At 41.6% G+C, this 18,317-nt stretch overlaps 1 protein-coding gene across 1 annotated transcript in view; it reads right to left on the bottom strand.

Annotated features, from left to right (window-relative positions):
• Positions 1–18,317, bottom strand: part of LOC310773252 (NLR family CARD domain-containing protein 3-like) — a gene marked incomplete at both ends in the record, with an annotated part of 33,291 nt that overhangs the window by 1,631 nt on the left and 13,343 nt on the right. Inside the window, 5 exons of the mRNA XM_083633138.1 lie at positions 1,285–1,455; positions 3,201–3,374; positions 5,043–5,216; positions 5,777–7,574; positions 7,812–8,040. Of these exons, the coding sequence (XP_083489264.1) occupies positions 1,285–1,455; positions 3,201–3,374; positions 5,043–5,216; positions 5,777–7,574; positions 7,812–8,040 (2,546 nt within the window). The remainder of the gene's footprint in view (positions 1–1,284; positions 1,456–3,200; positions 3,375–5,042; positions 5,217–5,776; positions 7,575–7,811; positions 8,041–18,317) is intronic.

Raw genomic sequence — 18,317 nt, 5'->3', positions numbered from 1 at the left:
ATCCTGGCGCCGGCCCTGGACTTATATTAAGTCGGCTTGCCCTATACGTTACACGTGGCTCAGCCAGGCAGAGTTAGCCTATCGGCTGGCTCAGTCTCAGGTCCCAGTGTATTTACTGATATCGATATATATATATTGATTGACCAGCATTCAGAATCGGTCGATATTTAACATAAATATGAGATTGGAAAATCTGATATTTTATAAGCACTGATTGCAAAAACCGATAGACACAAAACACGTGAACCATTTATCAGTGGAGTTGATGTCATTGTCGCATCATCTCACATGCAAACTAACCTAAAACATATCAGTGGTGTGGATTCTATTAAAAAGTGTGTGAGACAGATGCAACACATCTGTAATGTATGCCAGGATAATAGGGAAAGCAACCATCAATACTTGCAACTGTTTGTCAGCAGCCAGCTGAGCACAAAGACCAGCGGCTCATTATGGTTTACTTCAGTTCTCTACACTGAGTGTTACAGCAGGGTTCTGTGAGTGTTGGACCGGAACTGCACTGGTTCACTGATGCTAGCTAACAGTAGGTCAAACAGCTAACTGCTGACTGCTTAGTTAGTGAGGCAGCAGCTAACACACTGCGATAATTTTAGTTGAAACCATCAGGGTGCGACACCAAACAATGTAAATAACAGTTCTGGAAGTTAAACATTAGCTAGTTGCATTGATTGAAACTTGAACTAGCAACACTGAAACAATATACATATTTGGAGGGTGTCTATTTCTTTAATCCAACTCAACAACACAGGCAAAGTCTGAGGCTTGTGCTCCTGTTATCTTACAAAATCATATTACGCTCCCTATAATGCATGCACATGGTTTTGTTTCCACAACTTCAGGGACAGAGCCTTCTCCAGGGCAGCTCCCAGGCTCTGGAACTCCCTCCCCGAAGACATGCGAGGTTCTGAGTCCCTCACAAATTGCCTCAAGACTCATCACTTCTCCACTGCCTTCTCTTTGCCCCCTGCCCACATCCATTCTTCTGTGTCTGTGTTGTGTTTGTCCACTGTTTGTCTCTCTATTGTCTCACTAATGCTGCCCCTCAGTGTAGTGTTAAATGATTTTGAGCCACATATTATTATTATTATTATCAAGTAAACAATGAGTTAGAAAAAATAAAATGTGGATAGATTTTTTTTACCAGGGCTGTATGTAAAATGGAAATAGTTAGACCTCAGGGTTGCATTTTGCAGATTAAGAGAAATGGCCTTAGTTTGGAGAAATGTGTCAAGTCAATTGATAAATCCTATACATTTATCTGACCTGAGAGTCTTCAGTGTGCAGTGTGGACCACCCAGTCCAACAGAGAGCTGCTTCACTCCCGAATCCTGCAGGTCATTGTTACTCAGGTCCAGCTCTCTCAGACTGCAGGACTGGGAGCTCAGAACTGAGGTCAGAGCTTCACTTCTTACTGACAGCTGACAGGCACTCAACCTGAATGACAAGAAGACATGTGGAAATGTGATTCTGTTGTATTCTGTATGACCCTTATATTTGATGTAATTATTGTGTTATTTATATATTTATTTATATATATATTTATTTTTATAGTATATTTTTTATATTTTATTGATTTATTGACTAACCCTGCCATGCTAACAATGTGAATCTGCAGCCTCAGTCCCCGTGGAAGGCTTTCCAAATTCTAGAAGCCCTGAGGACTAAAGTGAAACCCACCTTCAGTGTTGAGTCTGGGCTGACAGAAAGTCAGGAGAATTAAGATCTAGATTAAACTAAAAGCTCCAGAGTGCAATTCAGCCTAAAACTAGCCTGCTTAAAATGTGTTCAGTGACATTTTAATGTGAACTGTCTATCTAACTGGTAATGGGAGGACAGATGTTAAAACTGGGGAGATGATCACTTCACCTTCACGCTGGTTAAAATCTAGCTGCTGTATTCTGACCCAGTTGGAGATGTAACAGTGAATTATGGCTGAGATGATTACTGCAAGGTCTGCAAGATATCAGGTCATCTTCTCTACATCCATGTTCTATGTATATGAATTTGTGTCAGAATCAAATGTTCTGGAAATCAGTAAAGTTAAAATGTAGAATGGATCTGAAATCCTGGTGCAAAACTTGCAATTCCACTCATTGCAGATAAAGAATTCTGATCTGAGAGGCTGTTTAAGAGAAGGGGAGTAATGGGTCAAATCAATTGATAAAGCCTGTAAAGCTATCTGACCTGAGAGTCTCCAATCTGCAGTGTGGACTTCCCAGTCCAGCAGAGAGCAGCTTCAGTCCTGAATCCCGAAGGTTGTTGTTACTCAGGTCCAGCTCTCTCAGACTAGAGGACTGGGAGCTGAGACCTGATGCCAGAGCTTCACAGCTTCTATTTGCTAGCTGACAGCCACTCAGCCTGAAGGACAAGAATACATGAATAAATGTTTCTTCTGTTATATTTAATGATGAAGTGGGTAGAAATTAGGAAAACTTTTAAAATGATAAGTGCCTTTAAATAAAAATATACACATGAGAAGGAAGATGAAGAGATGAGGAGACAACACAAAATGACACAAACAAGTAAATAAAAGTTTTTACAAAGCGTTTTAAAGATGGTGAATATGTACCCTCAGTCCCTTAGAAAGACTTTCCACAGTCTGGATGTCCTGACGACCCACCTTGAGTGTTGAGTCTGGGCTGAGTTAAAGTCAGGAGGACCCGAAGATTTGATCTGGCTCTCAGCTCACAGGGAACTAAGAGCTCCACAGTGTGACTCAGGACCAAAACTAGCTTTATACTGTATGTGTTCAGTGACAGTTTAATATTAATTATCTATCTAACTGGTAACCAGAGACGGTAAAACTGGGGAGATAATAATGTCACCTCCCTGTTCTATTCGGAACCAGCTGGAGAATTGTCAGTTAATTACAGCACAGGGAGAGAGAGATGTTCAGTAATCAAATTACATGATATCAGAGCATGGATTATCTTCTTAAAATTCTTAATGTTCATGTCTGTATTTGAATTTGGATCAGAATAAGACAAATTCTAGAAAATTTTTAAAACGTTCTATCCAGTGAAATTGAAATGTAAAATACATCTGAAATCCTGATGTAAGCATTGCTGGATCGTACTTTGCAGTTTGAAGACCTGCGAGACAAGACTTTCTTTGAGAGAAAGGACCTAAGTTAAGATAAATGTGTCAAATCAGGTCATAAACCTGTAAAGTGACCTGACCTGAGAGTCTCTAGTCTGCAGTGGGGACTCCCAAGTCCAGCAGAGAGCAGTTTAAGGCCTGAATCATGCAGGTCATTGTTACTCAGGTCCAGCTCTCTCAAACTAGACGATTGGGAGCTGAGACATGAGGCCAGCGCTTTACAGCTTCTCTCTGACAGCTGACAGACACTCAGCCTGAAATACAAGACATGAATGTTATTCATTTATAATTAATGCCATTGTTGTATTATTTTGACAGACTGTATTGCTGAATATTATATATTATATATATATAATATTATAGTTGAATCAACTAAGATATTTTTTATACTAGTTTTACCTGAGAGTGTCCAGTCTACAGTGTGGACTCTTCAGTCGAGCAGAAAGCAGCTTCACTCCTGAATCATGTAGGTCGTTGTTACTCAAGTCCAGCTCTTTCAGATGGGAAGGGTTGAACGTCAGAGCTGAGACCAGGACTTCACATTGAGACCCTGTCAAGCTGCAGGACCTAAATCTGAATAAAGCAAGTGGCTATAAAATAAAATATTCCTGAAAGCTTTTAAGAATCCAATGTTTCATAATCCAATGGTCTTCAGCATGTTGTCATGTGGATCAGCATCATGTTGGGCTTACTGTTCCTTCACACTAAGGCGAAATTTGCAGATTCATGCGACGAGCTTACACAAAGTCAATGCAAACACGCAAATAGATTCATCCCTCATTTGCTTAAGTTGACACTTTTTTTAACTCTGGCAAATAAGTTGTGCATTCAAACTCACGTGAGTGAATTTGTTTTACCTTGGTGTGAACGCAGTTAGTCTTTCCATCTGAAACCAGACACGCTGTCATGCCTCTGTCTCAGGATTGGTGTACTTTCCTTGAACACATTCTGTAACTGGCCAGATTAATAAATTTGCAGTTTGGGTCCTGAATGCCAAGTAGTTTAAAATAAAAGTTTTGCTATTAAAGGTCCAGAATCCACGTTTTATTGTGACAATATTTTCAGATGGCAGTTTCTCTGGAAATAATTGTGATAAAAAACAGAATTTGAGTTGTATGGGGCAGCCACCAGTACTTAACCTTAACTTGACCCTAACTTAACCGTAACGCAACTCTAACTTAGTTGAACCCTCCAATTGGCTCTCCTGGAGCAACAGATTAGAGTGAATCACAAATTTTGGTTTGTGTAGACAAACCAAGGTTTCTACCAGAGTTCACATCCTTTTATGTTTGTGGAAACACCTACAAAGTACAACACCTCTGGTGTCCAAAGTGCATTTTTCACCAAAATATGCATTCAAATTGGGGTTATGATGGCTAATGACAATTCGTTTTTACTGTACCATGAATGACTTTCATCAGGAAGATAAAATATTGCACTCATGGACTCCATACCATCATGCTTAAACTGTGAAAGATACCAGAGTGTACTAATATGGACACATGTGAATTTATCCCTGAAGATCCATAAGAGAACATGTCAATGGATGTCAAATGTCTATCCATAGTTGGATCAATACCTGGGTGGTTATGTGCTCTATACATTATTGGTAATTGCCACAACAAATGTCTGATGTTTAATTCCTGTACTGCATCCAACACTCACATCAAGGTTTTTCCCCCAATTGATGGAGGTCATTTTAGAGCCATTTGGACTCCTGTATCTTTAAAACTATGGAGATTGCCATCAACAAAATTAATTGTTATTTATTCAAAAGGATTGTGTGAAAACAACATGCAAATTTGAGATCTAAACCTCTAAAGCCTCACTCATCCTGTTGGATTTCAGATGGAACGACGACCCTACAGATGTCCTCAAATTACAATATTCATAGTAACATATTATTAAATATGATGTTTGACCTGAGAGTCTCCAGTCTGCAGTGTGGACTCTCCAGTCCAGCAGACAGCAGCCTCACCCCTGAATCCTGCAGCTTGTTGTCACTCAGGTCCAGCTCTATCAGATGGGAGGGGCTGGACTTCAGAGATGAGGCCAGGACTTCACAGTGAGTCTCTGACAGGCTGCAGCCACTCAATCTGAATAAAGAATAATGGAGGGTTGGACTTGAGAGCTTAGACAGAGCTACGGTCTCCAAGGTCATACCAATAAAAACTTAAAACAGCATAGAAATAATAATAATCATATAAAAGGGCGGCAATTCCGCTGTGGCGACCCACATGAACACAATCCGCTCTATTATAATAGTAAATGAAAACAATCCATCAACTGAGTATGCAAACACTACCAACCTGATGATGTCATGCCCATTGATGATGTCATGCACATGACATCATCAATTGTGATTGTGGGGCATGAGTCATGCCCCATCATCATCGAGTGATGGCCAGAGCAATGATGTCATTGTCATCATCGTCAAGTGGTGGCCAGTAGTGACTGATGTCATAACCACTGATGACGTCATACCCACTGATGATGTCATGCCCCCAATCATTGAGTGAGCTAGTGGTGACTGATGATGTCATACCCACTACATAGATATTGGAATTTTTCAGTGATCTCATAGATATTGTGACATCGTCAGTGACTGTCTATACTGTCACTGTTCTATACTGTTGGCATTCATATCAGAACTAACCGAGCTTTCCTGCAATTCCTCACAGCTGGGATTAGTCTCAGTCGGCCCCCCTCTGATGTGTTGTAGGCCACCAGGTCCAACACATCCAGAACCTCATCTGATATCTGCAGCATGTAGGCCAGTGCTGAGCAGTGAACCATGGAGAGTTTCTTCTCTGATCTGTTCTCTGACTTCAGGAACTGTTGGATCTCCTGATGAACTGACTGGTCGTTCATCTCCATCAAACAATGAAAGATGTTGATGCTTCTGTCAGGAGAGATACTGTAGCTGTTCATCCTCTTCAAGTTGCTGATGGCTGTCTGGATGCTTTCTGGTCTGTTCTCTGTCTGACCCAGCAGGCCTCGTAAGAGACTTTGGCTGGACTCCAGTGAGAGGCCATGAAGGAAGCGAACAAAGAGGTCCAGGTGGCCATTTTTACTGCCCAGGGATTTTAACATGGCTCTCCTCAGGAAGTCATCCAGGGATTGTTCATCATTTTCAGATCTACCCCTGAGTCCTAAGAATGTCTTCAGTACATTCTCATCCCTGTTTCTGTGACAGAGGAACATGTAGACAGCAGCAAGAAACTCCTGAATGCTCAGATGGATAAAAGAGAACACCTTGTCCTGGTACAGCCCACGCTCCTCTTTAAAGATCTGTGTGAACACTCCCGAGTACACTGAGGCCGCTCTGATATCCATGCCACACTGTGTCAGGTCAGCTTCATAGAAGATCAGGTTGCCTTTCTCCAGCTGCTCAAAAGCCAGTTTTCCCAGAGAGACAATAATGTTCTTGCTCTCTGTAGTCCAGTGTGGATCTGTCTCATCTCTCCCATGATACTTCATGTTCCCTCGTTTGGACTGAACCACCAGGAAGTGGATGTACATCTCAGTCAGGGTATTGGGCAGGTCTTCTCTCTCATTGGTTTTCAACAGATCCTTCAGAACTGTAGTAGTGATCCAGCAGAAGACTGGGATGTGGCACATGATGTAGAGGCTTCGTGAAGTTTTGATGTGGGAGATTATTCTACTGGCCTGCGCCTCATCTCTGAATCTCTTCTTGAAGTACTCTTCCTTCTGTGAGTCGGTGAAGCCTCTCACCTCTGTGACCACGTCAACACACTCAGGAGGGATCTGATGGGCTGCTGCAGGTCGTGTGGTCATCCAGAGGCGAGCAGAGGGAAGCAGTTTCCCCTTGATGAGGTTTGTCAGAAGCACATCCACTGAGGTTGACTCTGTAACATCAGTCACGGTCTTGTTGTTCTGGAAGTCTAGAGGAAGTCGACACTCATCCAGACCATCAAAGATTAACACAATCTGGAACTTGTCAAATCTGCAGATTTCTGCTTCTTTGGTCTCAATAAAGAAGTGATGAAAAAGTTCCACCAAGCTGAACTGTTTCTCTTTCAGCAGATTCAGCTCTCGGAAAGTGAATGGGAATGTGAACTGTATATCCTGGTTGGCTTTGTCTTGAGCCCAGTCCAGAGTGAACTTCTGTGTTAAAACTGTTTTCCCAATGCCAGCGACTCCCTTTGTCATCAATGTTCTGGTTGGTTTATCTCTACCAGGTAAGGGTTTAAAGATGTCTTCACATTTGATTGGTGTTTCTGGCCTCACTGGTTTCCTAGATGCTGTTTCAATCTGTCTGACCTCATGTTCATCATTGAGCTCTCCCCTCCCTCCCTCTGTGAGGTAGTGCTCTGTGTACATCTGATTCAGAAGTGTTGGATTTCCTGCTTTAGCAATCCCTTCAAACAAACACTGAAACTTCTCCGTCAGATTAGACTTGAGTTGATTTTGGCACACTGCAGCAAGAGTTTCTGAATGAGCAAACAAAAAAAGGAAATCAATGAGTGGATTTCAGTGTGGATGTATACCACTCCATATATCACTAGTAGTCGACAAATACCTATGTATGTTCTGACTGCAGCCAGTATGCAGCAGAGTTGTATATATCTGATGTCTACATAATATTTACAGCAGAGTTTGGAAATGTAAACAACTCATTTCCCACCATTTCCGATTCCCATCATGTAAACCTATTAAAAGTATCTTACTGCTCTGCAGAGAGTCGGCCAGCTCCTCCTGCTTCATTCTCCTCAGGAACTGCAGTGTGAGCTTCAGAAAAGCCTTTCTGCTGCTTCTCCTCTGCTCTTCTTCCTCACTGTCCACCACCTCCTCATCCTCCCTCTGCCTCTTTGTGCATTCTGGGTAATCTGAACTCAGAGCCCCCTGGATCCTTTTCAGCTCGTTCTTCACAAAAGAGACAATGTTCTCCTCAAGAAGCTGGAACAGAATATTACCGGTTCATAAATTAAAGTTTCATTAAATCATGGAACACAACTTATGTGGCTGGTCGCACCATGTTACAATGCTAAATGTCAGTGATGGATTTTCTTCTTCTTTTCCTGTGTCTGAGCCTGTTTGTCTTGTTCGTTATTGTTCTATAAATAATGAAGAAAAAAGATCATGGAACACAACAACAATATTGCATGGTTTGAAAGCCCATGGGTCTAAAGAGCGCCACTTGGAGACTATAGACGGTTTTCACAAGCTGCAACCCCACAGCACTTCCTTTTTCTCACATTCTTCTTCTGTGTTTTATGGCGGTTGGCATCCTTAAATGTTGCATTATTACCGCCACCTGAATTGTATCAGTTCACAGTGCTAACTATTTACAGTGTCCAGTTTCTCAGTTGTTCAGGGGAAAACACTGACATAGCCTACTTCTATTTCTATGTTGTATATTTTCGCTATACGTTTAAATGTAAATATAGGCCTATGCGTTCAATAACGTACTGATAGTCAGCTTACTCTGTAACATGTAGCTTTTATTACCCTCTCAGGCTAGCTCCAGACCAGACGACAACGCTTCCTACTACCCAGCGTGTGTACGTCTTTCTGACAGCGGTGGTTGTTATCGCAACTACCAACAACAACAACAACAACAACAACAACAACAACAACAACAAGAACAACAACAACTAACTACTACAAGACAAGACCGAAATAGGCTACCTTGTTACTGTGTCTGTCGGGGACAAGGCCTAACATTAACATTTAATATGAGCTGAATATCAGCCTGCACTCAGCTATGTATACAGGAAGTAAACCGGATATTCAGGTGGGTTGTGACGGTTGTTATTGTTATTGTTATTGTCAAGTTAAAACCGTCTATAACGAGCAAAATGGTTGTTTTGTATTTTCTTTGTAGCTGAAGTAAAAGGTGTTGTACAATTTCACACCATAAATATGGAGTCCAGATCTGTTTGATGCTCTTGGGCAGACTGACCACTGGGAACCTCTTTCCTTTGCTCGTGAACTCTGTTGAGAAAACATTGAATTAGGTTTCCAGATATCAACACACCACAACATAACACACACACACACATGCAGGCACTGTTAGGCAAGTTAGGCAGATGGATTTTGAAATGTAAATATCATCGCCAAAAATTGCAGACGCCAGAAAACACTTATATTCTATTCTACTATTAGTGGTGTTCAAAAAATCTGTTTCATAAACTTTTGTTAACCAGAGACATCAGTCATCTAACCAAAATCCCCACACGAAAATCCCATTGACTTCGAGACGAGGGAACCAGGCGATACTAACTTCTGGGTTTTAGGACTCATTCCTGTAGCACTCCATATAGTCCATGGGTCAAAGCCCAAAATTTCACTTATTGGTATCACTCAAGGTGACAAAATCTAGTCACATTTTTTGAAAAGGTACATGTCCATAGATGATATTTTGGTATGATAACCTTTGCTAAGTGGTAGCTTTGTCACAGTTATCAGCACATGAAGTTAACCACCTCCTACAATAAATTGGTATTTAGGCGCTGGTGCATATCTACTTTAGGCTAATTTTCAGGACCTTTACTCATGATTTATGAAGGCATGTTTGGTCTAATTTTAAAGGGTAGACTCATAGGTTAATGCTGTCATTCATCACCAGAAAGAAAGAAAAGGAAACAGCATCACGACTAGGGATGGGTACCGAACTCGGTACTTTTACAGGCACCGACCGAATTACGTCGGTACTGCCCCGTACCAGTTCACATAAAAACGAACGGTACCAAATTTCGGTACTTGAACGCATCTGAGTAATAGAAAGAGAGTCGTAAAAATAGAAATTCCGACGGAACCTTAAGGCAACACGCGAGAGCGCATTACGTCAGTACGTCACTCTGGTTCTCAAAGCAAAACAGGACCAGCCGAAAGCTGTGGCTACACTTTACCAAGATAGACTCAGATAACACTGGTTGCAACATGTGTGATGTGAATTGCAAAGCTGGCCAGGGAAACACCTCAAACTTGAGGAAGCATGGTCAAACACAAGATATATTTAGCTAATGCTGAAGACTGTAACGTCTTAGATAGGCTGAGGGTGAATGAAGCAGATAGCCTACCGCACCGGAGCTAACGTTAGCAGCACCTCCTCAGCTGTAACGTTGAGAGAGGCATCGACTTCTACAACATCAAGTAACGTTATTTAATTAGCTAGCGTTAGCTGGATAAGTTGTTTCACTGCCGTTGTGGTTGTTAGATAACGGGGCTTTTCACTGTCTTCACAACGACTGCAAACGTTACTACGTTAAACGTTAAACGCTAACGTTACTCTTGCTGCAGTAATTGTCAAGGGTTCAACAGAATGTATTTCCTCAGCCTGTATAGTAGCTATCAACATGAAATAAAAAGCATTTGAGAGCTTAAACCCGTGGGTTTTTATTTGGAAGGGTTACATTTGCCATAATCTTTATTAACATTTCTTAAAATGCATTAGAATATTTTAATTTTTAATTTTTGGGGTTAAAGATAAAACATTTTTTTAATGAACATTAGGGCAAATATAATACGAAAAGCCAAAGGGTTAAGCTCTCAAATGCTTTTTATTTTATGTTTCTATGTGCTACAGAGCCTGAGATATGAAGGCTTTAGTGAATACTGACCGCTCTCTCTGAGAAGTTTGGATTATTATTTTTTTTACAACTGTAATTTTTTTTGTTATTAGAGCGTGTAAAGTACCGAAAATGGTACCGTTTTGGGTACCGTACCGAATTCCAGGTACCGGTATCGTACCGGTATCGGTTCAAATGTGAACGGTACCCATCCCTAATCACGACTCACAAGAACACAGAAAGAAAAAGCACAACAGGAAAACCTCAAATCAGCCATATCAGACCACTGCAAAAGAAACAACCACGTTATGGACTGGGAACGGGCAAGAGTCATTGGAACAGAGGACAACAAATACAAGCGTTGGATCAAGGAGGCTATGGAAATCAGGAGACGTGCTGAGGGCACCATCAACAGGGACGAGGAGGCCTACATGCTCTCCCGCACCTGGGATACTCTACTCCAGAGAACAACGGGCGGCAGGCCGCGCGATGTGCCCGGCGGGGCTGTTGGGTCTGTCGGTCCAGCCATGACACATCATAGTGGGCGTGGCCGGCCTGGCAGACCTGACGGCTCAGCTGGGCACACCGCCAGTTGCTGAAAAGCAACTGGTTGACACGTCATACCCAGCTGTCAGTGCGACTGCTTCTGAAGAAGACGAGAGTTGACTCGTCGAAAGTAAGGTAAATAAATAACATCTAAAACCTATGTCGGAACACAAGAAAACACAAACGTCTATGTATAAATGAAGACATGATGAACATAATTGAACTACCCTCAATGACACCAAACGTTCATCCAAAGAAAGAGACAATCTTGTCACTTTATTTGAACAGAACATCACTATCACAAATATAATATTAAACAGTCTATTTTTTTTCTTATTTTTTTTCCAAAGTTTTTATCCCCCATTAGTGCTAATTTTTAATTTATTTATCCTGGTTGCTGCTCCACCCTCTGCCGATCTGGGGAGAGCTGAAACTGGCTCCATGCTTCCTCTGAGACATGGGCAGTGTAGCCAGCCGCTTCTTTTCACCTGACAGGGGAAGCTTCACCGGTAGGACATAGCACGTGGGATGATCACGCTATTCCAATGAGTTCCCCTCCCTCCGAACAGGCGCCCCGAACGACCAGAGGAGGCACCACTTCAGTGACCAGGATGTTGCATGTTTTGGTGAGGGGTTCCTATATGAAGGAAACCCCCAGGGGGCATGGGGAGAACATGCAAACTCCACACAGAAAGGCCCTTTTGACGACCCCACCCGGGCGGTGGGCACTCGAGGACATTTGGTGCAGAACAGCAGGTAGCAAAGATTGTTGGCATCACATACACTGGATGACGGTGCATACGTCCTGCAGACAAATGATTCCATATTGGAAAGATTATGGTAGACCAGACAATTGAGGAGACCATAAACAAGGACAATCAGACTGCTGGAGGAACCAAGGGTTTCAGCCTGAAAACTGGTTAGTTAAGTTAAGTTAAGTTAAGTTAAGTTAAGTTAAGTTAAGTTAAGTTATCCTTTATTTCCCCATGGGGAAATTCATCGTCTGCATTTGACCCATCCTCTACTAGGAACCTTCCTAGAAAGTGCAGTCACTTCAGACAGAAGTCAGTAGCCTATCTGAGGCAGCTCAGGAACATGAGAGACAACAAGTCCACAGACTGTCTCAGTCATTACGATCTACAGAAGCCCAGAATAGAGAAGGATAGGGCAGATGTGAATGCCTTTGTAGAGCTTATGGAGAAAAGCTGGGTAAACCCTCTAGGTCCAGATCAGTCTAATATCATCAGTCTTTCCACAGGAATTGATGTGTCACCAAGTCAAGTCAGTCAAGTCAAGTTTATTTGTATAGCCCTAATTCACAAGCATGTCTCAGAGGACTTCACATAAAATATGTCTAGCTAATTATAGCTGACACAACAGTAGCAATTACAGTAGTAATAATAACACATTGAACAATCATAGGATAGAGAAAGAGTAACCAGCAACCAAGTTCCATGACAAAGTGTGGAAAAGAAGAATCTGAAGACATTCTCAGGCATCACAAAAAGAGATAGAGGAAACCAAACACAAAACAAGGAGCTGGTCTTGAAAGCAGATATAAATATTTTGGGCATATGATCATTGCTTCGCAAAGTAAAGATCTGCACATTGAAGATGTCCTCGCTCATGGTCCACTGCCTTGGTCACTTTCAATCCAGATGTCTCATTGCGGAAAACCAACAAAGCCGCTGCACTCGCTAGCGAGTTAGAGAAATCAACATTAGCAGTTGAAGATATTGGAGACCAATCATGCTGAAAGATGATGGCAAGACTTTTGGAGAGATTGCTGGTTCTCTTTCTCTCTCTTTCAGTTACTCAGTAACTGAATAGATGTGTTTGATGTGTACTGGAAAACATCAATCAAGAATGCCGAGAGATGCAGTTGTGGTTCAGCAAGTAGTAGCACTCAATGGAAGAACACTGCCCCAGGACACAATGTCGTGCAGTGGAGAAAGCTTTTAAGTAATCCAGACAGCAAAACTGCCTTGACAACATTCATCGTGGACCAGTGAAAACTGCCACAGAACCGGATAAAGCTTCAGGACAAGCAGCTATTTGCAACCTGTGGAGAAACATGCTATTGTCTCAACAAAAAATATTGTAATGTTGTTGAAGAGCTAAAGTCTTCCCATGAGGAGGCGGATACACGTATGCTCCCCCTGGATGTAGACGTTGCCGTGACCCTGGATGACTATGATGATAATGATGATGATGAATAAAACAGAATATGAATACTGTTTAATATTATATTTGTGATAGTGGTGATGATAAAGTTCATTGGTTAAATAAATGATTGAAAGTTAGAATTCTTGATTTTTTTCTATCACATGTTCTGTTCAAATAAAGTGACACGATTGTCTCTTTCTTTTGATCAACGTTTGGTGTCATTGAGGGTTAACTGTGACTAATATACCACTTGGGAAGGTTTATCAAGTTGAAATATCATCTAAAGGTACAGACCTTTTCAAAATACAAAACTAGAATTTGTCAACTTGGGTGGTACCAATTAGTGAAAATTCTGGCCTGGGTTCATATTCTACTTTAAGGCCCACAATCAGCCTTCATGGTGGGGTAATATGGGAAGATTATACATTTCCTGACGTGTTACAGTCCTGTGAGTATTTCAGGTTTTGTTATTTGTGTCAGTGATGTTCATAATGTTCATAATGCTCAAATAAAGACTATAGTTTAGGCGGAAATGGTGGAAAAACGAATGTTGTTGACACTTTGAAGAGCCCATGTGACCTCTATGTTTATTAGACAGACTCACAACTGTGCTTAAATGAACCTATGAGTCTACCCTTTAAAATTAGACCAAACATGCCTTCATAAAACATGAGTAAAGGTCCTGAAAATGAGCCTAAAGTAGGATATGCACCAGCGCCTATACCAATTTATTGTAGGGGGTGGTTAACTTCATGTGCTGATAACTGTGACAAAGCTCAAAAAATGTGACTAGATTTTGCCACCTTGAGTGATACCGATATCTGGTCTGGCCCATGGACTAATAGTATCCCATGATCCTTCATGAGCCATGTGACTGTGGCTCTGTGGCCAAACCTGAAATTATGATTTATGTCCACTAGAGTTCGCTAGTACTGTAGTGTAGTCACTACAGAAGTATGTTGTTTTTCATTCCATTTGGGCACTTTGCCGCGGTACTGCTGCACTGCCGTGGCAGCAGTGAGGGGTGGGAAGGGTGCTTTTGTAAAGAACAAATAAATAACAAAGAAAATATTTAAATAAACCCCGCACCTTGGAACCCCAGCAGTAAAGTGTCCAAATTAAATGAGGAACAACTAGTGCTGTGAATCTTCACTGGCCTCACGATTCGATTCGATTACGATTCAGAGGGCTACGATTCGATTCGAGTACGATTATCGATGCATCTCGATGCATCTTAAATCGATGCATCACTTTTTTCCGCAATACATGATTTATTTTTTCTCACTTTCTTTTTTCTCACTGTGTTGCTACTTTTAAAATAAAAGTGCATTTGGAATTGCATTGTATTATGATCCATAATTAAAATAAACAACTGCATGTACTTCCATTATATTTTATTTGATTATTATTATTTTTTATTTTTTATAATCGATTTTGACATTTGTGAATCGATGCAGAATCATGCACGTCCGCATCGCGATGCATCTTATAATCGATTATTTTTGACACCCCTAGTAACAACTGTACATCAGAGTCTACAGGTGACAAGATAAAGTGAACTGTTTGAGGATATAAACTATATATATCAGTTTTAAAATGGTGTCTTCAGTCAAGTTGTTCCGCTTTCAGCTCAGGAAATTGATGATTCCTTGAATCAACGTGATGATTTTAATTTTACTTTATGATTCTTGAAGTTGGTCTTCAAGGAGATCTTGAAAATTTGTAATCATAAATGCCTTCGGGAAACGTACAAATTTCAAGGAATGTCTTGAATTGTATGTTGTGAGTTTTCAAGATACAAGATTCAAGATTCAATCAATTTATTGCCATGTTAACAAAGTTGATAGGAATTTGTCTTGGTTCGCTCTCAGACAAAAAAGACAAGACAGTGCAGCAGCACACCATATACAAACAATAACGCAAGAACAAAATAACATTCAGGAACAGTATCCAGCAGCATCGTAGTCAGCAGTAGTGCATACAGTTTAAAGTGCAATAGGTCAGACATACTAATCAATGAATCAGTGCAAGTTCAGATGTCTAATGGCAAGGAGGTAGGTGCTATCTCTGAAGCGAGATGTTTTGCTCTTGATGCTTCTGTATCTCCTGCCTGATGGAAAGAGGTAGTGTGCTGGATGAGAGTTGTCTGCTATGATTTTTTTAGCCTTCCTGATTATTATTGTGGAAAAGAGTGATGTAAGTGAGGGGAGACTACAGCCGATGATTTTAGATGCTCGGCGTACTACTCTTTCCAGCCGAGTCTTGTCCTGAGTGGTTGTGTGACCAAACCAGACAAGCATAGAGAAAGTAAGAACACTCTCAATAGCAGACCTGTAGAAGTGGGTCATTGCAGTTTGACTGACCCTGTACTTTTTGAGCTGCCGCAGGAAATAGAGTCGCTGGTGGGATTTGCTGATCATGAGACTGGTGTTGAGATCCCATGAAAGGGATTCATGGATGGTGGTCCCGAGGAACCGGAGGTGACCCTCTCTACCACTTCTCCATTGATGGAAAGAGGGGGAAGGAGGCTGGTGCTCTTTCTAAAATCAACGACCAGCTCTTTGGTTTTTGAGATGTTAAGTATCAGGTTGTTGTTTTTACACCATCTCACCAGCTCCTCTACTTCTCTGCGGTAGCCCGATTCATCATTGTTGGTAATAAGACCCACCACAGAGGTGTCATCCGCAAACTTATACAACAAAACTGATCTAGTGTTTGATTGACAGAAATGTGTGTATAAAGAGTACAGAAGAGGGGATAAGACACAACCCTGGGGGGCGCCGGTGTTCAGAAGCCTAAACAGCGAGACAAGAATACCGATTTTGACGACTTGTTTTCTGTCACATAAAAAGTTATAAATCCATTTACACAGAAATGCATTAACACCCAGCTCCTGTAAAGTGTGAATCAGCCTCACAGGAACGATGGTGTTAAATGCAGAACTGAAATCAACAAAAAGAACACGGGCATATGTGGATTTAGATTCCAGGTGTTGAAGAATAGAGTGCACACAAAGGGACACAGCATCATCCACGCTTCTATTTGCTCTGTAAGCAAATTGATGGGGATCAAGTGTGATGCTGCACAGATATTTACAAATCAGTCGCTCAAAGACTTTCATAATGACTGAAGTCAAGGCGACAGGCCTATACTCATTAAGACAGGTGATGTTATTTTTCTTGGGGACTGGTATGATTACAGCTGACTTGAAACAAGCAGGCACAATTGAGAGTTGAAGTGACTGGTTAAATATAGAAGTAAGGACTGGTTCGAGTTGGTCAGCACAGTGTTTTAATGTAGCAGGCGCCACACCGTCAGGCCCTGCCGCCTTACTGGTGTTTTGCTGGCGAAGCAAGGTTCTGACGTCATGTTCTGAGATGGTAGGTGGAGAATCACCCTGCTGTCTGGGAAAAGAGGGGGACTCATGGATTTCACTGTCGAACCGACAGTAAAAATCATTAAGCCTCCCAGGAAGGGAGGGGTCACTGTCCAGAACATGCTGCTTGGTTTTATAGTCAGTGATAGCCTGCAGGCCTTGCCAAACACCTTTGATGTCATTAGCTTGCAGTTTGTTCTCTAGCTTTGCTTTGTAGGAAGCCTTAGCCTATAATAGGTACAGGAAAGCCAGCTCTGATTATTGGATGTGATGGGGTCCCCCCCCTGATTTCTATATCCAATTCTTATCCCCCACTAATGCTAATTTTCATTTATTTATCCTGGTTGCTGCTCCATGTGATGTTTTGAAAGAGGAACCTAAATGAACAGAGTATGAAGGGCCCGACCAATTCTATGTCTAATGACTTGATTCCTCTTCCCATCTGTTTTAAATTAGTACCTTTGCTCAGCAGAGTGCTGTCCATCTTTGAACTCAATAAAGCGACTCTTTGACCGGACACTCTGTGTCTTTATGGGGGTTCCTCTGCCTTTCCGAAGCCCTGCCACTCCGAACGTTAACTTCCATTATTCGGACTGGCGGTCGTTCACCTTAGAAGCCGCAATGCCGACCTTAGGTTTAGGCGTGGGGGTGGGAGAGGTTAGGTTTTGGGTTAGGGTCTGGGGGAGGTTAGGTTTAGGCATGGGGGGAGGTTAGGTTTGGCGTGGGGGCTGGGAGAGGTTAGTGAAAAACGGGAAAATGTGAAATAGACCCCCTTTCTGAGTGCCGATATTTCGGAGTGGCAGAACGTCGGAGTGGCAGCACGTCGGAGTGGCAGCATGTAACCGTCTTTATGAAGATAATTTCATGTTTGTATTAATTCTAACATACAGAAAAAATAATTACTTATTTTCAGAAGGATATTTATCTTTAAATTTTGGAGGGTCCAACATAGACTGGTCACTCTTCATGGACACACAACTGGGTACAGGGGAGTCTGGTCTCTCCTGCTGGATCCTGGTAGAAACATTACGAACACAGTGAAGGTATATGTGTATTTATGAAGACAATTTCATGTTTGTATTAATTCTAACATACAGAAAAAATAATTACTTATTTTCAGAAGGATATTTATCTTTAAATTTTGGAGGGTCCAACATAGACTGGTCACTCTTCATGGACACACAACTGGGTACAGGGGAGTCTGGTCTCTCCTGCTGGATCCTGATAGAAACATTATTTATTAATCTTACTTTATATCACCAAGTAACAGTTGTTTCTGGATCACAATGGCAACTTGTTTGTCCAGGATTCACATCTCAACCACCCACTCAGCAGCAGCTTACTTGGTGATATCAGATTGTGCATGAACACAGTGTGGGTATTAATGTGTCTATGACGAAGACAATTTCAAATTTGCATTAATCCTAACGGAGAAAATGTTTAGGCTACTTACTTATTTTCGGAAGGATATTTATCTTTACATTTTGGAGGGTCCAACTGGTCACTCTTCATGTACACACAGCTGGGTACAGGAGAGTCTGGTCTCTTCTGCTGGACTGGGCTTCAACACAAGA

Source organism: Poromitra crassiceps (genome assembly GCF_964638095.1).
Source record: "Poromitra crassiceps genome assembly, chromosome: 3".
NCBI classification, from domain to species: domain Eukaryota; kingdom Metazoa; phylum Chordata; class Actinopteri; order Beryciformes; family Melamphaidae; genus Poromitra; species Poromitra crassiceps.
This window is presented reverse-complemented; position numbering and strand designations above follow the sequence as displayed.